The 26,273-nt window shown below is 32.1% G+C and overlaps 2 protein-coding genes across 2 annotated transcripts; both read left to right on the forward strand.

The window, feature by feature from the left end:
• Positions 1-4,028: 4,028 nt before the first annotated feature.
• Positions 4,029-14,503, forward strand: LOC132915700 (uncharacterized). The gene is made up of 3 exons (XM_060975524.1): positions 4,029-4,996; positions 9,275-9,577; positions 14,034-14,503. The coding sequence occupies exons 1-3, from the start codon at positions 4,759-4,761 to the stop codon at positions 14,096-14,098; spliced, it is 606 nt and encodes a 201-aa protein (XP_060831507.1). The 5' UTR covers positions 4,029-4,758; the 3' UTR covers positions 14,099-14,503.
• A 1,005-nt stretch (positions 14,504-15,508) lies between these two features.
• Positions 15,509-25,975, forward strand: LOC132915701 (uncharacterized). The gene is made up of 3 exons (XM_060975526.1): positions 15,509-16,476; positions 20,747-21,049; positions 25,506-25,975. Exons 1-3 carry the CDS (start codon positions 16,239-16,241, stop codon positions 25,568-25,570), a joined length of 606 nt encoding a protein of 201 aa, XP_060831509.1. The 5' UTR covers positions 15,509-16,238; the 3' UTR covers positions 25,571-25,975.
• Positions 25,976-26,273: the final 298 nt, after the last annotated feature.

Below are 26,273 nucleotides of genomic sequence, written 5' to 3' on the forward strand. Positions count from 1 at the left end.
TTAATTACTTTTGCTGTATACTGATTGTTATACTGAATATTATATGTGTAAATCCAATATGTGTAAATATCTTGTAACTTGCTTATACGCGTTTTCAGACTGCTTTCTTTTGGTCGTATCTTATTACAGTATCTTAATAAAATTTCAAAGTATCTTATATACACTGACACAAAATATAGACATAAAAGTTCTCTACGGTGAGTGTTCAAATACTTTTTCGCGTACCACTGTATATTATTACTACAGATCGATCAAAGTGTCCCAACACTTGTAAGCTTATGAGCTAGTTTTAATATACAATGCTAGTCAATAACGATTATTTTATTTTTTCTTTAATCTTGTTAAATATCTAACGAAATACGATTGGTTTAAAAATGATTCGATTACATTATAATTTGTATTGATAGCAGAATAACGATAACAGTGACTGCATTGACATTACATCGACTGCAAGATTATTAGCGACTAATTTAGCTTGAACAATGTACATTTATTAAATGGTAATATTATCATATTAATTGTTAATATCATTTATTTTTATTACAATAAGACTTACTACATTATACGATTTTCGATCATTAATTCTACACTCTGTTTTAAATTTAAACGTTATATGCTATGGCATTACATATGTACATTACTTGCATGTGAACACAATATATCAATTTTAAAGAATACTCTTAACTTAATTTATATTATATTCTTATGCATATATCTTATCATGGTTCTTAAAATTATCTTTATTTAAAAATTATCTTTATAAATCTTCTAAATTTAATTCCAATCTATACAAATGTATACAGGTGAAAGGTGAAAAGGTGAAAGGTGAAAAGGTGAAAAGGTGAAAAGGTTAAAAGGAATTAGAGAATTAATGATGGATCGAAAGTATGTTATGTTAAGAAAGTTAAGAAAATTTTTGTTGATTTCAAAAATGGTCATTTGAAAGATAAATGCACTTATCCTTTCTAGTGAAATGATCAAAATATGGTAATAAATGAACAATATTAATATTAAACGATAAGAGTTTTGTGATAATACTAGTATAACAGCACTAATATGAATTTTCAGTAAAACTAATAAATTTAGGGGCAATGTAAATTCTGTAAATGTTATTCAAAGTGTAAATATTAAATAAGAAGGTGGTACAAACATATTTCAACTCGTTTATAAAATAAACACTTTTGACAATAGAAAATACTCAAAGATCCACATTGTCTTAAATTGAAGAAATTCTTTGAATAGAAAATCGTTGATTCTAAAAAATAATGATGCAAAAAACATTCTAAAAAGGATAATAAAATAAATGGAAAAGTTTCTTTAGTTTAGACACGTTTTAACATCGCATCAACTCCATCACGTGGTTATTAGCGATAGCTAATAATAACAATATTAGCAGAAAGGAATTTATTATTATTAGGATATTCTAGTTAAATATCGCTAAATAAGGACATGCCTTTCAGGAAGGATAAGACGCGTGAAACTTGAGTTTTACCATTGAGATTTCCACCTAAAGCTCCTTTGATCTGGTATTTGTTACGAGAGTAATTGTATTTAAGACAATTTACAGAACATGTGTTTGATGGTAATTTGACAATTACAGATATCGTACGTTGGTTAGTGTTAGGTTTTGACGAATTAGATTTTGAGAATTAGATTTGTATGTGCAAGTTTAGTCTGACCAATTCTAAGTCTGTTTAATACAACTTCGTGTCGATGATCGAGATTCCTGAGACCTACGTTCTTGTTAAAAAATTCTTTATTTATTAATTCGACTGCATTCGAGACTGCTGAGTTTGTCCATTTCATTCGTTTGGCGATTCAGATTAAACATAGCTGTTCCAGTTGAATCGGAGATTTTTCAAACTTTTTTGTTAAAAATAAGGTAGGAACGTCCTTTGCTATCTTCTCCGCCAATTCATTGGAATATTCATCTATGCAAAAATAACTGTTTCACCTTCATTAATTACGGAGTGATTTGTTTCCAATATATCAAATGCGATATCATCAGATCTCTATACTTGATAAATGTGATAGCATCCCTGTTATCGGTGAGAATAGTGTGGTTTTTGATTGGTCAATTATAAGAAGTTGAATTGCTATTAATTCTGCTGATTTAATGCCAATATTGTTAGGTAATATAAATTTTAATATGTCATCTCCATAGATATAATTTTCCATAATTTTCCAGATCGGAATTTATCGAAACATGTTTGAATGACCAAAAAAGAATTTTGGAGAATCTATGCCAATAAATTTAAGTAAATTTAACGTCCAATAATCGAACTCTATTCCCCTTTCAATTCTCGAAGATGCTCCAGGCGTAATTCGTGGTTGCGGTCTGAATGCCTACGAGATTCTTGCGATGAATAATTGCAATAAGTGCCTTGTGTATATAAGGGTTATAAGGTGGTTTATTTTGTGATTAAATATGACAACTCTACTGTATTAATTTATTGATGTGTTTAATATAGATTCCATAAAGCTTAATAGTATAATTCTATTTTAATATAAAGATAAAGAATAATAAATTCTATGCCTTTTTCTATGCTACAGAAATGATTGACCTACTCGTCAATCGCACAGTCCAAACCAGTGTGCCTAGAAACCAGTGTGCCTAAAATTTGCACAGTATACTTCTTTTATGATGTAGACATGAAATAAAGAATAATTTATGGAAACTACAGATCCCAAAGGGGCAAAAAGAGGTCTAATTTTTTACAGGGTAACCGTATCTCTATGTCCACTAAGTTTAGAAACCTGAAATTCGACGTACAAACTTTCCACTAGAAATAAACGAACACGTGTTTGGGCGTTTTTCGAAATTGAACCCCTAGAAACTGTTTAAAAAGAGTTTAAAAAAATAAATATAAATTCAAATACTGTTATATTATAAAGTAAATTTAATAAGATCCAAACTCATGTTCGTGAATCACTGTACATGTCAACTATTGTCAAAGCTAACCCTAACAAATGCAACCACATCACATTCACATTGAGAAAACAGATAACACCAAACATCTTCCTGAACGGCACGCAAATAACACAAACAAGGCAAGTCAAACACCTTGGACTTTACATAGATACACACTTCACATGGGGAGCACGAGGCGGGTATGGGTTCTCAGTGCGTAGCATCATGCCCTGAGAAACCCCGATGTATCTGATGTTCACCTATAGTCGGGTGGCGGCTGGTCGGCGCTGTGGCGCCCGTCAGATCGCTGATCCGGTGCGGAGAACTTCGGAGAAGTTGGTGGGCCCATATCTGTCAAGACCACTCACCTCACCTTCACGTGGGGCTCCCCGTCACCCTGCATCGGTCCCGACCGGGGTAGGGTGCGAAAGAGTGAGTGGCACCAAGACGAGAAGACGATAAAACAATTTTAGTAGTTAACGCAAGTGATTATGATCAAATTCTAACAATTAAAGTAAGCCCGATCTCTAATAAACTTAATTATATTATTAATATAACATATATAATACGAGAGACATCGTAAAGTCGGGTAGAATTTCTCTGTAACACATTAATTCAGTGGTGGATTCAGTGGTGAGTAAAAAGCAGTGGTGAGAAAACTGACAAAAAACATTACTTACAATGGTATCGACTGCCGATGTGAGTTTCGAGCCAGTATACAAGGATGATCGTGAGCGTGGCCATAATGACGATTTCTGACGAAGAGAGGTCACTTCACGTTTCTTCAGCTTCCGCCAGCTGGCTACTTTCTTCGGCAGACGATTGAACTCGACTGAACACAGAGCACAGCGCACGGAGCCTGCTTGCACCGTTTGCGAAAAAGCAGCAACGCGCACGAGCGAGTATTGACCAATCAGGATCGCGCGAATGGCCATTATTAACCCCACGCAACCCTAGCCTAATTTTTTCTCAGATTTAAAAAGTGCCTTTGCCTGTGTGCGTATATGAGATCCATGGATACCGTGGATACCATGGAAACCAAGGCAACCATGAATACCAAGGCAAGTCAAATACCTTGGACTTTACATAGATACACACTTCACATGGGGAGCACGAGGCGGGTATGGGTTCTCAGTGCGTAGCATCATGCCTTGAGAAACCCCGATGTATCTGATGTTCACCTATAGTCGGGTGGCGGCTGGTCGGCGCTGTGGCGCCCGTCAGATCGCTGATCCGGTGCGGAGAACTTCGGAGAAGTTGGTGGGCCCATATCTGTCAAGACCACTCACCTCACCTTCACGTGGGGCTCCCCGTCACCCTGCATCGGTCCCGACCGGGGTAGGGTGCGAAAGAGTGAGTGGCACCAAGGCGAGAGTATGGCTCGTTAACCATACGCCATAAAACAAATAGATGATGAAGATGATGATGAAGATAATGATGATATGTCGGAAAATATAAATAATGAAGTTTACGGTGCAGGGGCGGGATACCCCAGTAGCGGCGCAGACGTGGGTGGACAAGCGGGCCCCGCTGTGTCGTTAGCTTGTGACCGTGGCCGGATGGGGGTGGACCACCAGGCCCCCATCCATGTTATCACGACTGGTGAGGAGGAAGAAGGAGACATTGAAATGGAAGAGGCTCCGATAGCCGATATTGAACATATCCTGTCCTTTCATCTCCGACATATATATATATAATAAATATGTAATAAATAACAATAATAATAAATATATGTATAAATATATAAAATAAAACTAACAATAGTAATATAGAACGTTGCATAGTAAAGAAACTTCAAGGAAGAGGCAATATGATGTTTCCAATGAAGGATTTAAGAGACGTGGAAGATGATGATTCTTACGTTTACGTGTCGAGATGATATTAGTGATTTGTCGAACTCGCAGGAGATATTCGTATCGAGTTCAAGGCATAATAGTTCGACGGTGAGGCGAGCGACCGAGCTGCTTGTTGCCCTTGAGAGTGGAGGAGAACAAGAACTACCAAGATCCCACTGGTGGTCAAGACTGTGCAACATGTCTGCTAGTAGGCGCTACTTCCTTTTGTTGATGCTCGAAAGCTTTATTGGTAAGTCTATTTTTGACACATTTATGGATAATCATTTGAAAAATTATTTCATATTTCATATATGATCAGGTTGAAGTACACAGGCTCAAAAAAATATTCGCACACCTATAGACACGTTTAAGAATATATGTGTGTTACTGTACTTATATGTGCTATACGAAACATTTTGGATTTTTAATTAGTATTGGCTATAAATGGCAAACTCGCTTATCATGATTATATTTGTAAAATTTGAAACAAATCTAGGATATATATGTATGGCAATTAAATGATATTTTTTAACATGTTGCCAAGGTCATCACCTCGGGTTAGTTTTGTAAAGGTTTCATACAGTTGCGGGTCACAGTTTATTAAAAAATTATTATCGAAAAAAGTTTGTTTGAAATTTATTTTATATTTTGATATTGTAGCATCAATAAGTAAAAGGATAGGCGAAGGAGCGATTTCCACCTTAAAAAATGTCTGATCTGACCTGACCTAAATCTAATTTAATTTATTTCGAAATTAGTTTAAGTTGGATCTGGGTTAAATGTAGATTACTTGGGTTACCTGGGAAAAAAGGTCTCGGTTATTCACGCTCTATTAAATATAAATGGTATGCGAAAAGTACGTTCTTTTGTGTAAACTTTTTTTGATAATAACCAAAAGGTTAAAATTAAAAAATAATTAGCGATCCCCACCTTAACAGCATATGAAAACGTTATCGACATCGCAAGTCGCTTCCTGTTTCTGAATACCCAAGTTATATTTCACAAAGACCAGAAAAGTATTTAAGCGTTCAATAACATTATCCATTATATTAATAAGCGTCAATATTCAGCGGCACCATATTTAATGCTTACTTATTATATGCTTAAGATAGTTTCATGTTGTATACTAAGTTTTTACTAAATGCATGTTCACGATAAATATCTTGTAACTCCTATGTACATTTCTAGATTGGTTTCAAATTTATTCGATATAATACTGATAGTGGCATCTTGTAATGTTAATGACTTTCAACATACAATATGGACATAAAAGTTCTTTGCAATAAGTGTTGAAATACTTTCGTGAAAGCGTATAATTATTCTGGATAAAGTACTAATGTACTATTATAAACGTAGTTTTACTTTTAGAGATTTATCGGTATATCAATGTTTATTTGAAGAGTATGATAAATTTGCAGAAGTGATTGATATCAGAAAGTAACTTCTGGAATTATTGAACTCTGTGATAACAAAATAGATTGGAACGCGCTATAGAAAAATTTGTTCAATGGTATGATTATTACTCGAAACAATAATCTGAAAGCTGTTCTATAACAATCTATAAAATCTTCGAGGTACAGGAAATACGTTTTTAAATCCTATATTGTAGAAAGGAACAGAAGTAAAACTCGTTATGGTATATACAACTAATTATATCGAATTATATACAAGCATTTCTATATGATATATTATATATTTTATACGTAATATGTAATATAAAAATTGATATATTATATATATTCTATATTTTATGCAAAGCAATTTTTAAAATGATACCAGTATACGTAGAGTAAAAATATTTCCCAAAGGATTGTGCAACGTAAGTGACGTACGAACAAGATATTAGAAACAAATAATTAAATGGCGCGTGTATAACAAGGGAAAGTAGACATACTTGGGATGCGTATTTGATTTCCACTACAATAGAATCTACGTTTGAATATAATTTTGTATACACATGTATTACTTCGATAATTATTCCAAGATTTCTTAAATTAATAATAAAATTAAGTAGACAATAAATTTAATAAACATATATATTATTCATTACTGTTAGATTATCATTAAAGAGAAGCTTGTTATTTTCTACAAAAATGTTAAATTTCCTTCGTTGTATTATATGCAAATTTTACATTAGAAAACTAAATATTTAATTTTATCAGCAATAAAGTAATAGCTTTTTCTTTTATCAACAGCTCCGTCTCAAGTTCTCAAATAAATTTCTGCAATTATTAACCATTTAGACAAGATAATATTGCTTAGAAAGTTAATTAGACGTTTATAAATAATGTTAACATCAAAATTGATTAAAAAACGAATAATTGATTCTATATTACATACAATATACTATAAAATAAAGTACAATTATCAATCTTCTTTAACAAATCTAATTTTCAACAACGACACATTATTTGCGTATTATTTACATACTTGAATAATAACAAGATAACTTCGATAACCGAAAACCGATTAAAATCCGGATGACAGGAAGAACCTGTTTCATCGGAATTAATCCAATTATGTAATAACATTACAAATTCACAGCAAACGTGTTTGCCAGCCGTTTCAATATCGACAAATAGCGCATTCCAGATTAATTAAATTAACGTCATCATTGATCAGTGATCAGTTATTTAATTTCATGTAAATACACATGTAAGTACAGATTCATTTGTTATTCGTCGTCCTTTATGATATATAATAATCCGTATTGATTGCTACGAAATGAGGAGAAAAGATATCTCGATCAAAGAGTCTGAATATTTTAATGAATGAAATGCAAATAGAGAGAGAGAGAGAGAGAGAGAGAGAGAGAGAGAGAGAGAGAGAAGGAAAGAGAGAAAGAGAATCAAAAACAAAATTATAAAAATACAGTACAAGATACAGTTATAAAATTAGTTTAACACGTACTCTACTTAATTTTTAGTTTAATGATACATATTTATATCATTCAATTAGGGAATTATTTGCTGGAAAATCTAGTTCTCAAAATCGTTCATATCACAAAAATTACAGCAAAAATGCTGTAACATACTAAATATGATATTTCTTTTACAATTAATACTTTATTTTGCAAATATCAAACACGGTAATTATTTTAAGTAGTTTATCTAATTATTAGGAGGAATATTTTAAAATGTCTCAATCAGATTTTTACATTAATTTTTATTCGTCAGCAGCATTTAGTTCTCTTAATAATTACTATATGTTACAAATATGACAAAAATTAAACAACAGATATTACAATATTTATTTCTTCCTTATGTAATTCTGTACTTATTTAAATAATAATGTAACCTGTAGTTTATTTAAATATGAACAATTTATTACATACAATCACAAAAGATCTATATTTTTATCAAGCCTAGGACTTTGGTTATCCGAATTGATCACGATCTGCTGTCGAATTGAATTTTTCCGAAATATTATCTATTCCATATATTTCATCACTTTTTCTTATTTTAAATAAAAGACAGAAGGTAATTTAGTTTGAACTATTTTATAAATATTAGTATTAAGGAGCGCCAAAGCTTTTCAATAAGAATGTAATAATTTCTTTAACATTCTGTTCTTGTTTCTCAATGTCTTTCAATGTTTCTCAAATCTTTTCTTGCAAGGGAGCATCTTTAAATTTTTGATTACTTGATGTTCTGATCATCGAGTCCGTAATAATATTAGAAAACATTTACTTACGATAAGAAAGGAAAAATATTTTTGAAATTATCACATAGTACATGAACAAGTAACACGAGCATGCTTAGTATCTTGATTGGTTTGGATTTCTATACATGAAAAATACACGAATTCCATTGACCGGCCGAGCATACATTTCTCCAAACTGCATAGAAATCGGCGTAAAAGTGAAAACATTTCACTTAGAAGGTCATACTTGTGTAACTCTTTCCGCGGGTTTGCAAACCGTAGAGAATTGCAGCGCTGCAATTCATTGTTATTCGATGTTTTCTGGCGACACTCTAATGAATACAATTATTTCAATGTTCATGTGTACTCTGTTATTTGTATAAGAGACAAAAGTGAGTCTCATTGTAGAATAAGAGAGTTCTTAAACCAATTTCATATATTTTAAGAAGACACACGTTTTATCTTTCACATTGCATTGTGAATCATAATTGATTTAAAAATGTTTCAAAAAGTTGATTACTATGTTTTAGAAGGATTAAGTTCTAAAGTGAAAGTAAACTAAGATAACCATGTACATGTATAATTCTTTGCAATAAAAGGTTTCCCAAGCTTTTTAAATATCCTAATAATATAGATTGCTTTCTAATTTTGAAGACTGTTTAAAATTTTACACATTTGAAAAATTAAAGAAAATTTTCAAATCAGAGTATCTCATATACTTTGTGCTTTTTAATTGGTATTTTAAACTTATGTAATTGTAATCTTATTATACTTATATAACTCTATATACGATTTACATTTATATATTAAAACTTAATTGAATCATATTTTAATTGTTATCATGCTAAAACACATTATAATATAAATCGATTTTAATGTTTCTCAGGTTTGATTACCTTGGTCTTCACAGTTCTACTGACGCCCTATAAGTCTTTCGGCCAGAGTTTGCAGATGTGCGCAGACGGAGTTGCCAGTTTGACAGGACTTGCTGGTATTGTTGATGCGTTGATGACGCCACGCAACAGATTTTCCGGCTTTACCATGGCTTTCCTTGTATTCGACCTCGCTGCCTTTGGCCTTTCGTTTACATCTCTATCTGTGATCGTCGTTCGTATTTCCACAAACGTAGGGATGCCACTGGATGGTGACAAGTCTAATTCGATACGTATTGTCGTCTGTACTTTCACCGGTACTGTCCTTTCCTATTTCTTTTTCTCTGCTGAACACTATGTTGCACTACTGAAATGTTAATTACTATTTTTCTACGTTACTTTTGTTTTCTTTTCCTTCAGTTAAATTCTTCATTATTTAATAATCTATACAATTATTTATATAGTAAATAACAAGTATTGAAGTAACGATCAAATAAATGTTGGAGAGGACATACATATTTTTATTGAAAACTTTCAATAATTGTGCTGAACTATAGATGATACAATTATAATAATATTTTGTATTACGATTTGAATTATAAGATAACATTCATGTAAGCCAAATCTCACATTGTTGCCAGGACAATGCTAAATTAAATTTCATCCGGATAAAAATTGTATATATTTAAAAATGCTTTTTCATTAAACTAAAATTTATCTATCAAAATAGCTTCGCCTTAGATAAAGTATCCAATGCTTTATTACATTAATTAAATGTTTTTTTTAAAAAGTATTACGAATATTAAAAAAGTAGCTAAAATTGTTATCGAAAATGTACTAATATTTATTACTTACTAATAATAAGTTATTATTGCCTCTACCAGAAGAATTTTAACTAGCTGATGCACATGCACTATTTCATTTGCGAGAAGAGCATAATTCCAGAAAAAATGTCATTTCAGAGCTGTACTGAAAAATTGTTGATCGATCGTATAGAAAAATTCTTAAAGTGAAAACAGAAAGCGATTAACATAGCAAACGTTATATTATATTTCATGCTTAAGCTTGTAGTGCAACGATCGATTCATAGGCTAATTAGTAAGCCATAAAAGATATAACTTGGAAGAAACGAAGCTGGCACCCCGCTGGGGGTAGCCACCCACACGCTATACTTATTTTTATTTTAATTTTTTTTTCACCAATAAGATATAACACTTTACCAAATGTCCTTCAGGACAAATTGTAAAAAAACCAAAATAAAAGAAAAAAAAAAAGAAAAATTAGTAAGCAACGTCGGTGGCGCAAATTCGTTTCCGATCGTTTTCTCATTCATCGGTCGGGTCGATGAGTTTCGGCGTCGCAAATCAACCAGAACAGGGCTTAAAACCGCTGGAACCGTTCGATCGCCGGAGAAAGTTTCCAATGCCAAGACTAAAACGCGGTCAGGGCACGCACCATCGTGAAATTTCACAAAATTACTTCGCCTCTAAACCCCGATAGAACGCGTCGCGCCTCTTCCGCTCAATGATCTATTTTTCGAGATACATTTTTCGAGATGCAGTAACCTGAATTTTAAAGGAGGGAATCGATGGATCGGAACTGCAATGTTTTAAAGATTAAGAAATCGTTATAGCGTAATTGGAATGTAAAGAAGCTTGATGAAATTTTCGTATTTTAAATATTTTCTTATTTAATAGATTTTTATTTTCCAATGTGTATATCAGTATATCTTTTCCTGTTTCTTTTAAGAATTTGATGCAGTTTATATGTAAAAAAGCACGATATCTTATTGAAATAGAAACTCAACGATTCAAAATATTTCAATTTCATAAAATTTTAGAAGATCGTACGATGGAAAGAAATGGTAATGAGAAAAATATCGAGGAAATTCCAACTAAATTGGCTGAAATGATATATGAAGGTCTGAGATGAAAACCATGATAATCCATATTATCTATCATTTATGGAAGAGTAATTTAAAAATACGCTGTCAAGCAATTCTATATGAAAATTATACTGTCATTTTATTTTCGAGTTAAATGAGCTTCTAAATCTTGGCTTCTTGGGTAGTTAAAACTTCTTGGACAGTTAAAACTTCTTGGATAATTAAAGCTTCTTGGATAGTTAAAAAATATTAACAAGATCATTTTACAAATAATGTTAATCGTTCCTTACAAATTACTGTGTTTTTGTCATCTATTTTTGAAAGATTCATATCTTTGAATCTGTCAGGTTATTCCCTTTTAACTGTTTCATACTAAACTGTTTCATACAAAAATATTTCTTAAAAAAAAAAAAAAAAAAAAAAAAAAAAGAGAAGAACAAAAATTAGAGAATCTTTTCATGTTTTATATGAACTATATAGTTTTATATTATTCTCCAATTCGACATTTATACCTTGAATGTAATATTTTGAAAACGACCACTGTTACTAAATTTTACCGAAAATTTATACATATCAGCAATTATTCACCTATTCAATTACTATACTTGTATAAATGTCTGTTATTATTTGTGAAACTCAGTTTTCTATTGTAAAAACTTGTTCGTAAAAAGTTAAACTTTAATAATATGTACGTGTGTATTCGTAGAGATCAAAGATGTACTATCTTAAGAATTCATAAATTCTTGTTATGTAATAAGAATCTAAATGTAAAGTTTCGCGAAAGAGCGGATTACGGAATTAATGATGGATCGAAGGTGTACGATCTGAAAGATTCATAAGTTCTTTTAATATAATTTGAGTCTGAGAAACTTTTTAAAAAGCTAGAGCATTGCAAAAGTAATAATTCATCGAAGGATTTATAAATCTTTGGATTTAACTTGAGTTTAAACAGCACTGGAAGAGAGGATTGTCGAAGTAACGATGACTTCAAAGTACACCGTTTTAAAGATGCAGAAATCCTTATAAGAGGACTCGAAGCTAGGAAATTTTTCACGAAAGCAGGATTATAAAAATAACAATGGATTAAAAGATTTATAAATCTTCTAAATTTAATTCCAATCTATACAAATGTATACAGGTGAAAGGTGAAAAGGTGAAAGGTGAAAAGGTGAAAAGGTGAAAAGGTTAAAAGGAATTAGAGAATTAATGATGGATCGAAAGTATGTTATGTTAAGAAAGTTAAGAAAATTTTTGTTGATTTCAAAAATGGTCATTTGAAAGATAAATGCACTTATCCTTTCTAGTGAAATGATCAAAATATGGTAATAAATGAACAATATTAATATTAAACGATAAGAGTTTTGTGATAATACTAGTATAACAGCACTAATATGAATTTTCAGTAAAACTAATAAATTTAGGGGCAATGTAAATTCTGTAAATGTTATTCAAAGTGTAAATATTAAATAAGAAGGTGGTACAAACATATTTCAACTCGTTTATAAAATAAACACTTTTGACAATAGAAAATACTCAAAGATCCACATTGTCTTAAATTGAAGAAATTCTTTGAATAGAAAATCGTTGATTCTAAAAAATAATGATGCAAAAAACATTCTAAAAAGGATAATAAAATAAATGGAAAAGTTTCTTTAGTTTAGACACGTTTTAACATCGCATCAACTCCATCACGTGGTTATTAGCGATAGCTAATAATAACAATATTAGCAGAAAGGAATTTATTATTATTAGGATATTCTAGTTAAATATCGCTAAATAAGGACATGCCTTTCAGGAAGGATAAGACGCGTGAAACTTGAGTTTTACCATTGAGATTTCCACCTAAAGCTCCTTTGATCTGGTATTTGTTACGAGAGTAATTGTATTTAAGACAATTTACAGAACATGTGTTTGATGGTAATTTGACAATTACAGATATCGTACGTTGGTTAGTGTTAGGTTTTGACGAATTAGATTTTGAGAATTAGATTTGTATGTGCAAGTTTAGTCTGACCAATTCTAAGTCTGTTTAATACAACTTCGTGTCGATGATCGAGATTCCTGAGACCTACGTTCTTGTTAAAAAATTCTTTATTTATTAATTCGACTGCATTCGAGACTGCTGAGTTTGTCCATTTCATTCGTTTGGCGATTCAGATTAAACATAGCTGTTCCAGTTGAATCGGAGATTTTTCAAACTTTTTTGTTAAAAATAAGGTAGGAACGTCCTTTGCTATCTTCTCCGCCAATTCATTGGAATATTCATCTATGCAAAAATAACTGTTTCACCTTCATTAATTACGGAGTGATTTGTTTCCAATATATCAAATGCGATATCATCAGATCTCTATACTTGATAAATGTGATAGCATCCCTGTTATCGGTGAGAATAGTGTGGTTTTTGATTGGTCAATTATAAGAAGTTGAATTGCTATTAATTCTGCTGATTTAATGCCAATATTGTTAGGTAATATAAATTTTAATATGTCATCTCCATAGATATAATTTTCCATAATTTTCCAGATCGGAATTTATCGAAACATGTTTGAATGACCAAAAAAGAATTTTGGAGAATCTATGCCAATAAATTTAAGTAAATTTAACGTCCAATAATCGAACTCTATTCCCCTTTCAATTCTCGAAGATGCTCCAGGCGTAATTCGTGGTTGCGGTCTGAATGCCTACGAGATTCTTGCGATGAATAATTGCAATAAGTGCCTTGTGTATATAAGGGTTATAAGGTGGTTTATTTTGTGATTAAATATGAAAACTCTACTGTATTAATTTATTGATGTGTTTAATATAGATTCCATAAAGCTTAATAGTATAATTCTATTTTAATATAAAGATAAAGAATAATAAATTCTATGCCTTTTTCTATGTTACAGAAATGATTGACCTACTCGTCAATCGCACAGTCCAAACCAGTGTGCCTAGAAACCAGTGTGCCTAAAATTTGCACAGTATACTTCTTTTATGATGTAGACATGAAATAAAGAATAATTTATGGAAACTACAGATCCCAAAGGGGCAAAAAGAGGTCTAATTTTTTACAGGGTAACCGTATCTCTATGTCCACTAAGTTTAGAAACCTGAAATTCGACGTACAAACTTTCCACTAGAAATAAACGAACACGTGTTTGGGCGTTTTTCGAAATTGAACCCCTAGAAACTGTTTAAAAAGAGTTTAAAAAAATAAATATAAATTCAAATACTGTTATATTATAAAGTAAATTTAATAAGATCCAAACTCATGTTCGTGAATCACTGTACATGTCAACTATTGTCAAAGCTAACCCTAACAAATGCAACCACATCACATTCACATTGAGAAAACAGATAACACCAAACATCTTCCTGAACGGCACGCAAATAACACAAACAAGGCAAGTCAAACACCTTGGACTTTACATAGATACACACTTCACATGGGGAGCACGAGGCGGGTATGGGTTCTCAGTGCGTAGCATCATGCCCTGAGAAACCCCGATGTATCTGATGTTCACCTATAGTCGGGTGGCGGCTGGTCGGCGCTGTGGCGCCCGTCAGATCGCTGATCCGGTGCGGAGAACTTCGGAGAAGTTGGTGGGCCCATATCTGTCAAGACCACTCACCTCACCTTCACGTGGGGCTCCCCGTCACCCTGCATCGGTCCCGACCGGGGTAGGGTGCGAAAGAGTGAGTGGCACCAAGACGAGAAGACGATAAAACAATTTTAGTAGTTAACGCAAGTGATTATGATCAAATTCTAACAATTAAAGTAAGCCCGATCTCTAATAAACTTAATTATATTATTAATATAACATATATAATACGAGAGACATCGTAAAGTCGGGTAGAATTTCTCTGTAACACATTAATTCAGTGGTGGATTCAGTGGTGAGTAAAAAGCAGTGGTGAGAAAACTGACAAAAAACATTACTTACAATGGTATCGACTGCCGATGTGAGTTTCGAGCCAGTATACAAGGATGATCGTGAGCGTGCCCATAATGACGATTTCTGACGAAGAGAGGTCACTTCACGTTTCTTCAGCTTCCGCCAGCTGGCTACTTTCTTCGGCAGACGATTGAACTCGACTGAACACAGAGCACAGCGCACGGAGCCTGCTTGCACCGTTTGCGAAAAAGCAGCAACGCGCACGAGCGAGTATTGACCAATCAGGATCGCGCGAATGGCCATTATTAACCCCACGCAACCCTAGCCTAATTTTTTCTCAGATTTAAAAAGTGCCTTTGCCTGTGTGCGTATATGAGATCCATGGATACCGTGGATACCATGGAAACCAAGGCAACCATGAATACCAAGGCAAGTCAAATACCTTGGACTTTGCATAGATACACACTTCACATGGGGAGCACGAGGCGGGTATGGGTTCTCAGTGCGTAGCATCATGCCTTGAGAAACCCCGATGTATCTGATGTTCACCTATAGTCGGGTGGCGGCTGGTCGGCGCTGTGGCGCCCGTCAGATCGCTGATCCGGTGCGGAGAACTTCGGAGAAGTTGGTGGGCCCATATCTGTCAAGACCACTCACCTCACCTTCACGTGGGGCTCCCCGTCACCCTGCATCGGTCCCGACCGGGGTAGGGTGCGAAAGAGTGAGTGGCACCAAGGCGAGAGTATGGCTCGTTAACCATACGCCATAAAACAAATAGATGATGAAGATGATGATGAAGATAATGATGATATGTCGGAAAATATAAATAATGAAGTTTACGGTGCAGGGGCGGGATACCCCAGTAGCGGCGCAGACGTGGGTGGACAAGCGGGCCCCGCTGTGTCGTTAGCTTGTGACCGTGGCCGGATGGGGGTGGACCACCAGGCCCCCATCCATGTTATCACGACTGGTGAGGAGGAAGAAGGAGACATTGAAATGGAAGAGGCTCCGATAGCCGATATTGAACATATCCTGTCCTTTCATCTCCGACATATATATATATAATAAATATGTAATAAATAACAATAATAATAAATATATGTATAAATATATAAAATAAAACTAACAATAGTAATATAGAACGTTGCATAGTAAAGAAACTTCAAGGAAGAGGCAATATGATGTTTCCAATGAAGGATTTAAGAGACGTGGAAGATGATGATTCTTACGTTTACGTGTCGAGATGATATTAGTGATTTGTCGAACTCGCAGGAGATATTCGTATCGAGTTCAAGGCATAATAGTTCGACGGTGAGGCGAGCGACCGAGCTGCTTGTTGCCCTTGAGAGTGGAGGAGAACAAGAACTACCAAGATCCCACTGGTGGTCAAGACTGTGCAACATGTCTGCTAGTAGGCGCTACTTCCTTTTGTTGATGCTCGAAAGCTTTATTGGTAAGTCTATTTTTGACACATTTATGGATAATCATTTGAAAAATTATTTCATATTTCATATATGATCAGGTTGAAGTACACAGGCTCAAAAAAATATTCGCACACCTATAGACACGTTTAAGAATATATGTGTGTTACTGTACTTATATGTGCTATACGAAACATTTTGGATTTTTAATTAGTATTGGCTATAAATGGCAAACTCGCTTATCATGATTATATTTGTAAAATTTGAAACAAATCTAGGATATATATGTATGGCAATTAAATGATATTTTTTAACATGTTGCCAAGGTCATCACCTCGGGTTAGTTTTGTAAAGGTTTCATACAGTTGCGGGTCACAGTTTATTAAAAAATTATTATCGAAAAAAGTTTGTTTGAAATTTATTTTATATTTTGATATTGTAGCATCAATAAGTAAAAGGATAGGCGAAGGAGCGATTTCCACCTTAAAAAATGTCTGATCTGACCTGACCTAAATCTAATTTAATTTATTTCGAAATTAGTTTAAGTTGGATCTGGGTTAAATGTAGATTACTTGGGTTACCTGGGAAAAAAGGTCTCGGTTATTCACGCTCTATTAAATATAAATGGTATGCGAAAAGTACGTTCTTTTGTGTAAACTTTTTTTGATAATAACCAAAAGGTTAAAATTAAAAAATAATTAGCGATCCCCACCTTAACAGCATATGAAAACGTTATCGACATCGCAAGTCGCTTCCTGTTTCTGAATACCCAAGTTATATTTCACAAAGACCAGAAAAGTATTTAAGCGTTCAATAACATTATCCATTATATTAATAAGCGTCAATATTCAGCGGCACCATATTTAATGCTTACTTATTATATGCTTAAGATAGTTTCATGTTGTATACTAAGTTTTTACTAAATGCATGTTCACGATAAATATCTTGTAACTCCTATGTACATTTCTAGATTGGTTTCAAATTTATTCGATATAATACTGATAGTGGCATCTTGTAATGTTAATGACTTTCAACATACAATATGGACATAAAAGTTCTTTGCAATAAGTGTTGAAATACTTTCGTGAAAGCGTATAATTATTCTGGATAAAGTACTAATGTACTATTATAAACGTAGTTTTACTTTTAGAGATTTATCGGTATATCAATGTTTATTTGAAGAGTATGATAAATTTGCAGAAGTGATTGATATCAGAAAGTAACTTCTGGAATTATTGAACTCTGTGATAACAAAATAGATTGGAACGCGCTATAGAAAAATTTGTTCAATGGTATGATTATTACTCGAAACAATAATCTGAAAGCTGTTCTATAACAATCTATAAAATCTTCGAGGTACAGGAAATACGTTTTTAAATCCTATATTGTAGAAAGGAACAGAAGTAAAACTCGTTATGGTATATACAACTAATTATATCGAATTATATACAAGCATTTCTATATGATATATTATATATTTTATACGTAATATGTAATATAAAAATTGATATATTATATATATTCTATATTTTATGCAAAGCAATTTTTAAAATGATACCAGTATACGTAGAGTAAAAATATTTCCCAAAGGATTGTGCAACGTAAGTGACGTACGAACAAGATATTAGAAACAAATAATTAAATGGCGCGTGTATATATAACAAGGGAAAGTAGACATACTTGGGATGCGTATTTGATTTCCACTACAATAGAATCTACGTTTGAATATAATTTTGTATACACATGTATTACTTCGATAATTATTCCAAGATTTCTTAAATTAATAATAAAATTAAGTAGACAATAAATTTAATAAACATATATATTATTCATTACTGTTAGATTATCATTAAAGAGAAGCTTGTTATTTTCTACAAAAATGTTAAATTTCCTTCGTTGTATTATATGCAAATTTTACATTAGAAAACTAAATATTTAATTTTATCAGCAATAAAGTAATAGCTTTTTCTTTTATCAACAGCTCCGTCTCAAGTTCTCAAATAAATTTCTGCAATTATTAACCATTTAGACAAGATAATATTGCTTAGAAAGTTAATTAGACGTTTATAAATAATGTTAACATCAAAATTGATTAAAAAACGAATAATTGATTCTATATTACATACAATATACTATAAAATAAAGTACAATTATCAATCTTCTTTAACAAATCTAATTTTCAACAACGACACATTATTTGCGTATTATTTACATACTTGAATAATAACAAGATAACTTCGATAACCGAAAACCGATTAAAATCCGGATGACAGGAAGAACCTGTTTCATCGGAATTAATCCAATTATGTAATAACATTACAAATTCACAGCAAACGTGTTTGCCAGCCGTTTCAATATCGACAAATAGCGCATTCCAGATTAATTAAATTAACGTCATCATTGATCAGTGATCAGTTATTTAATTTCATGTAAATACACATGTAAGTACAGATTCATTTGTTATTCGTCGTCCTTTATGATATATAATAATCCGTATTGATTGCTACGAAATGAGGAGAAAAGATATCTCGATCAAAGAGTCTGAATATTTTAATGAATGAAATGCAAATAGAGAGAGAGAGAGAGAGAGAGAGAGAGAGAGAAGGAAAGAGAGAAAGAGAATCAAAAACAAAATTATAAAAATACAGTACAAGATACAGTTATAAAATTAGTTTAACACGTACTCTACTTAATTTTTAGTTTAATGATACATATTTATATCATTCAATTAGGGAATTATTTGCTGGAAAATCTAGTTCTCAAAATCGTTCATATCACAAAAATTACAGCAAAAATGCTGTAACATACTAAATATGATATTTCTTTTACAATTAATACTTTATTTTGCAAATATCAAACACGGTAATTATTTTAAGTAGTTTATCTAATTATTAGGAGGAATATTTTAAAATGTCTCAATCAGATTTTTACATTAATTTTTATTCGTCAGCAGCATTTAGTTCTCTTAATAATTACTATATGTTACAAATATGACAAAAATTAAACAACAGATATTACAATATTTATTTCTTCCTTATGTAATTCTGTACTTATTTAAATAATAATGTAACCTGTAGTTTATTTAAATATGAACAATTTATTACATACAATCACAAAAGATCTATATTTTTATCAAGCCTAGGACTTTGGTTATCCGAATTGATCACGATCTGCTGTCGAATTGAATTTTTCCGAAATATTATCTATTCCATATATTTCATCACTTTTTCTTATTTTAAATAAAAGACAGAAGGTAATTTAGTTTGAACTATTTTATAAATATTAGTATTAAGGAGCGCCAAAGCTTTTCAATAAGAATGTAATAATTTCTTTAACATTCTGTTCTTGTTTCTCAATGTCTTTCAATGTTTCTCAAATCTTTTCTTGCAAGGGAGCATCTTTAAATTTTTGATTACTTGATGTTCTGATCATCGAGTCCGTAATAATATTAGAAAACATTTACTTACGATAAGAAAGGAAAAATATTTTTGAAATTATCACATAGTACATGAACAAGTAACACGAGCATGCTTAGTATCTTGATTGGTTTGGATTTCTATACATGAAAAATACACGAATTCCATTGACCGGCCGAGCATACATTTCTCCAAACTGCATAGAAATCGGCGTAAAAGTGAAAACATTTCACTTAGAAGGTCATACTTGTGTAACTCTTTCCGCGGGTTTGCAAACCGTAGAGAATTGCAGCGCTGCAATTCATTGTTATTCGATGTTTTCTGGCGACACTCTAATGAATACAATTATTTCAATGTTCATGTGTACTCTGTTATTTGTATAAGAGACAAAAGTGAGTCTCATTGTAGAATAAGAGAGTTCTTAAACCAATTTCATATATTTTAAGAAGACACACGTTTTATCTTTCACATTGCATTGTGAATCATAATTGATTTAAAAATGTTTCAAAAAGTTGATTACTATGTTTTAGAAGGATTAAGTTCTAAAGTGAAAGTAAACTAAGATAACCATGTACATGTATAATTCTTTGCAATAAAAGGTTTCCCAAGCTTTTTAAATATCCTAATAATATAGATTGCTTTCTAATTTTGAAGACTGTTTAAAATTTTACACATTTAAAAAATTAAAGAAAATTTTCAAATCAGAGTATCTCATATACTTTGTGCTTTTTAATTGGTATTTTAAACTTATGTAATTGTAATCTTATTATACTTATATAACTCTATATACGATTTACATTTATATATTAAAACTTAATTGAATCATATTTTAATTGTTATCATGCTAAAACACATTATAATATAAATCGATTTTAATGTTTCTCAGGTTTGATTACCTTGGTCTTCACAGTTCTACTGACGCCCTATAAGTCTTTCGGCCAGAGTTTGCAGATGTGCGCAGACGGAGTTGCCAGTTTGACAGGACTTGCTGGTATTGTTGATGCGTTGATGACGCCACGCAACAGATTTTCCGGCTTTACCATGGCTTTCCTTGTATTCGACCTCGCTGCCTTTGGCCTTTCGTTTACATCTCTATCTGTGATCGTCGTTCGTATTTCCACAAACGTAGGGATGCCACTGGATGGTGACAAGTCTAATTCGATACGTATTGTCGTCTGTACTTTCACCGGTACTGTCCTTTCCTATTTCTTTTTCTCTGCTGAACACTATGTTGCACTACTGAAATGTTAATTACTATTTTTCTACGTTACTTTTGTTTTCTTTTCCTTCAGTTAAATTCTTCATTATTTAATAATCTATACAATTATTTATATAGTAAATAACAAGTATTGAAGTAACGATCAAATAAATGTTGGAGAGGACATACATATTTTTATTGAAAACTTTCAATAATTGTGCTGAACTATAGATGATACAATTATAATAATATTTTGTATTACGATTTGAATTATAAGATAACATTCATGTAAGCCAAATCTCACATTGTTGCCAGGACAATGCTAAATTAAATTTCATCCGGATAAAAATTATATATATTTAAAAATGCTTTTTCATTAAACTAAAATTTATCTATCAAAATAGCTTCGCCTTAGATAAAGTATCCAATGCTTTATTACATTAATTAAATGTTTTTTTTAAAAAGTATTACGAATATTAAAAAAGTAGCTAAAATTGTTATCGAAAATGTACTAATATTTATTACTTACTAATAATAAGTTATTATTGCCTCTACCAGAAGAATTTTAACTAGCTGATGCACATGCACTATTTCATTTGCGAGAAGAGCATAATTCCAGAAAAAATGTCATTTCAGAGCTGTACTGAAAAATTGTTGATCGATCGTATAGAAAAATTCTTAAAGTGAAAACAGAAAGCGATTAACATAGCAAACGTTATATTATATTTCATGCTTAAGCTTGTAGTGCAACGATCGATTCATAGGCTAATTAGTAAGCCATAAAAGATATAACTTGGAAGAAACGAAGCTGGCACCCCGCTGGGGGTAGCCACCCACACGCTATACTTATTTTTATTTTAATTTTTTTTTCACCAATAAGATATAACACTTTACCAAATGTCCTTCAGGACAAATTGTAAAAAAACCAAAATAAAAGAAAAAAAAAAAGAAAAATTAGTAAGCAACGTCGGTGGCGCAAATTCGTTTCCGATCGTTTTCTCATTCATCGGTCGGGTCGATGAGTTTCGGCGTCGCAAATCAACCAGAACAGGGCTTAAAACCGCTGGAACCGTTCGATCGCCGGAGAAAGTTTCCAATGCCAAGACTAAAACGCGGTCAGGGCACGCACCATCGTGAAATTTCACAAAATTACTTCGCCTCTAAACCCCGATAGAACGCGTCGCGCCTCTTCCGCTCAATGATCTATTTTTCGAGATACATTTTTCGAGATGCAGTAACCTGAATTTTAAAGGAGGGAATCGATGGATCGGAACTGCAATGTTTTAAAGATTAAGAAATCGTTATAGCGTAATTGGAATGTAAAGAAGCTTGATGAAATTTTCGTATTTTAAATATTTTCTTATTTAATAGATTTTTATTTTCCAATGTGTATATCAGTATATCTTTTCCTGTTTCTTTTAAGAATTTGATGCAGTTTATATGTAAAAAAGCACGATATCTTATTGAAATAGAAACTCAACGATTCAAAATATTTCAATTTCATAAAATTTTAGAAGATCGTACGATGGAAAGAAATGGTAATGAGAAAAATATCGAGGAAATTCCAACTAAATTGGCTGAAATGATATATGAAGGTCTGAGATGAAAACCATGATAATCCATATTATCTATCATTTATGGAAGAGTAATTTAAAAATACGCTGTCAAGCAATTCTATATGAAAATTATACTGTCATTTTATTTTCGAGTTAAATGAGCTTCTAAATCTTGGCTTCTTGGGTAGTTAAAACTTCTTGGACAGTTAAAACTTCTTGGATAATTAAAGCTTCTTGGATAGTTAAAAAATATTAACAAGATCATTTTACAAATAATGTTAATCGTTCCTTACAAATTACTGTGTTTTTGTCATCTATTTTTGAAAGATTCATATCTTTGAATCTGTCAGGTTATTCCCTTTTAACTGTTTCATACTAAACTGTTTCATACAAAAATATTTCTTAAAAAAAAAAAAAAAAAAAAAAAAAAAAGAGAAGAACAAAAATTAGAGAATCTTTTCATGTTTTATATGAACTATATAGTTTTATATTATTCTCCAATTCGACATTTATACCTTGAATGTAATATTTTGAAAACGACCACTGTTACTAAATTTTACCGAAAATTTATACATATCAGCAATTATTCACCTATTCAATTACTATACTTGTATAAATGTCTGTTATTATTTGTGAAACTCAGTTTTCTATTGTAAAAACTTGTTCGTAAAAAGTTAAACTTTAATAATATGTACGTGTGTATTCGTAGAGATCAAAGATGTACTATCTTAAGAATTCATAAATTCTTGTTATGTAATAAGAATCTAAATGTAAAGTTTCGCGAAAGAGCGGATTACGGAATTAATGATGGATCGAAGGTGTACGATCTGAAAGATTCATAAGTTCTTTTAATATAATTTGAGTCTGAGAAACTTTTTAAAAAGCTAGAGCATTGCAAAAGTAATAATTCATCGAAGGATTTATAAATCTTTGGATTTAACTTGAGTTTAAACAGCACTGGAAGAGAGGATTGTCGAAGTAACGATGACTTCAAAGTACACCGTTTTAAAGATGCAGAAATCCTTATAAGAGGACTCGAAGCTAGGAAATTTTTCACGAAAGCAGGATTATAAAAATAACAATGGATTAAAAGATTTATAAATCTTCTAAATTTAATTCCAATCTATACAAATGTATACAGGTGAAAGGTGAAAAGGTGAAAGGTGAAAAGGTGAAAAGGTGAAAAGGTTAAAAGGAATTAGAGAATTAATGATGGATCGAAAGTATGTTATGTTAAGAAAGTTAAGAAAATTTTTGTTGATTTCAAAAATGGTCATTTGAAAGATAAATGCACTTATCCTTTCTAGTGAAATGATCAAAATATGGTAATAAATGAACAATATTAATATTAAACGATAAGAGTTTTGTGATAATACTAGTATAACAGCACTAATATGAATTTTCAGTAAAACTAATAAATTTAGGGGCAATGTAAATTCTGTAAATGTTATTCAAAGTGTAAATATTAAATAAGAAGGTGGTACAAACATATTTCAACTCGTTTATAAAATAAACACTTTTGACAATAGAAAATACTCAAAGATCCACATTGTCTTAAATTGAAGAAATTCTTTGAATAGAAAATCGTTGATTCTAAAAAATAATGATGCAAAAAACATTCTAAAAAGGATAATAAAATAAATGGAAAAGTTTCTTTAGTTTAGACACGTTTTAACATCGCATCAACTCCATCACGTGGTTATTAGCGATAGCTAATAATAACAATATTAGCAGAAAGGAATTTATTATTATTAGGATATTCTAGTTAAATATCGCTAAATAAGGACATGCCTTTCAGGAAGGATAAGACGCGTGAAACTTGAGTTTTACCATTGAGATTTCCACCTAAAGCTCCTTTGATCTGGTATTTGTTACGAGAGTAATTGTATTTAAGACAATTTACAGAACATGTGTTTGATGGTAATTTGACAATTACAGATATCGTACGTTGGTTAGTGTTAGGTTTTGACGAATTAGATTTTGAGAATTAGATTTGTATGTGCAAGTTTAGTCTGACCAATTCTAAGTCTGTTTAATACAACTTCGTGTCGATGATCGAGATTCCTGAGACCTACGTTCTTGTTAAAAAATTCTTTATTTATTAATTCGACTGCATTCGAGACTGCTGAGTTTGTCCATTTCATTCGTTTGGCGATTCAGATTAAACATAGCTGTTCCAGTTGAATCGGAGATTTTTCAAACTTTTTTGTTAAAAATAAGGTAGGAACGTCCTTTGCTATCTTCTCCGCCAATTCATTGGAATATTCATCTATGCAAAAATAACTGTTTCACCTTCATTAATTACGGAGTGATTTGTTTCCAATATATCAAATGCGATATCATCAGATCTCTATACTTGATAAATGTGATAGCATCCCTGTTATCGGTGAGAATAGTGTGGTTTTTGATTGGTCAATTATAAGAAGTTGAATTGCTATTAATTCTGCTGATTTAATGCCAATATTGTTAGGTAATATAAATTTTAATATGTCATCTCCATAGATATAATTTTCCATAATTTTCCAGATCGGAATTTATCGAAACATGTTTGAATGACCAAAAAAGAATTTTGGAGAATCTATGCCAATAAATTTAAGTAAATTTAACGTCCAATAATCGAACTCTATTCCCCTTTCAATTCTCGAAGATGCTCCAGGCGTAATTCGTGGTTGCGGTCTGAATGCCTACGAGATTCTTGCGATGAATAATTGCAATAAGTGCCTTGTGTATATAAGGGTTATAAGGTGGTTTATTTTGTGATTAAATATGAAAACTCTACTGTATTAATTTATTGATGTGTTTAATATAGATTCCATAAAGCTTAATAGTATAATTCTATTTTAATATAAAGATAAAGAATAATAAATTCTATGCCTTTTTCTATGTTACAGAAATGATTGACCTACTCGTCAATCGCACAGTCCAAACCAGTGTGCCTAGAAACCAGTGTGCCTAAAATTTGCACAGTATACTTCTTTTATGATGTAGACATGAAATAAAGAATAATTTATGGAAACTACAGATCCCAAAGGGGCAAAAAGAGGTCTAATTTTTTACAGGGTAACCGTATCTCTATGTCCACTAAGTTTAGAAACCTGAAATTCGACGTACAAACTTTCCACTAGAAATAAACGAACACGTGTTTGGGCGTTTTTCGAAATTGAACCCCTAGAAACTGTTTAAAAAGAGTTTAAAAAAATAAATATAAATTCAAATACTGTTATATTATAAAGTAAATTTAATAAGATCCAAACTCATGTTCGTGAATCACTGTACATGTCAACTATTGTCAAAGCTAACCCTAACAAATGCAACCACATCACATTCACATTGAGAAAACAGATAACACCAAACATCTTCCTGAACGGCACGCAAATAACACAAACAAGGCAAGTCAAACACCTTGGACTTTACATAGATACACACTTCACATGGGGAGCACGAGGCGGGTATGGGTTCTCAGTGCGTAGCATCATGCCCTGAGAAACCCCGATGTATCTGATGTTCACCTATAGTCGGGTGGCGGCTGGTCGGCGCTGTGGCGCCCGTCAGATCGCTGATCCGGTGCGGAGAACTTCGGAGAAGTTGGTGGGCCCATATCTGTCAAGACCACTCACCTCACCTTCACGTGGGGCTCCCCGTCACCCTGCATCGGTCCC

This window comes from Bombus pascuorum, unplaced genomic scaffold, assembly GCF_905332965.1.
Source record: "Bombus pascuorum unplaced genomic scaffold, iyBomPasc1.1, whole genome shotgun sequence".
Classification (NCBI taxonomy): domain Eukaryota; kingdom Metazoa; phylum Arthropoda; class Insecta; order Hymenoptera; family Apidae; genus Bombus; species Bombus pascuorum.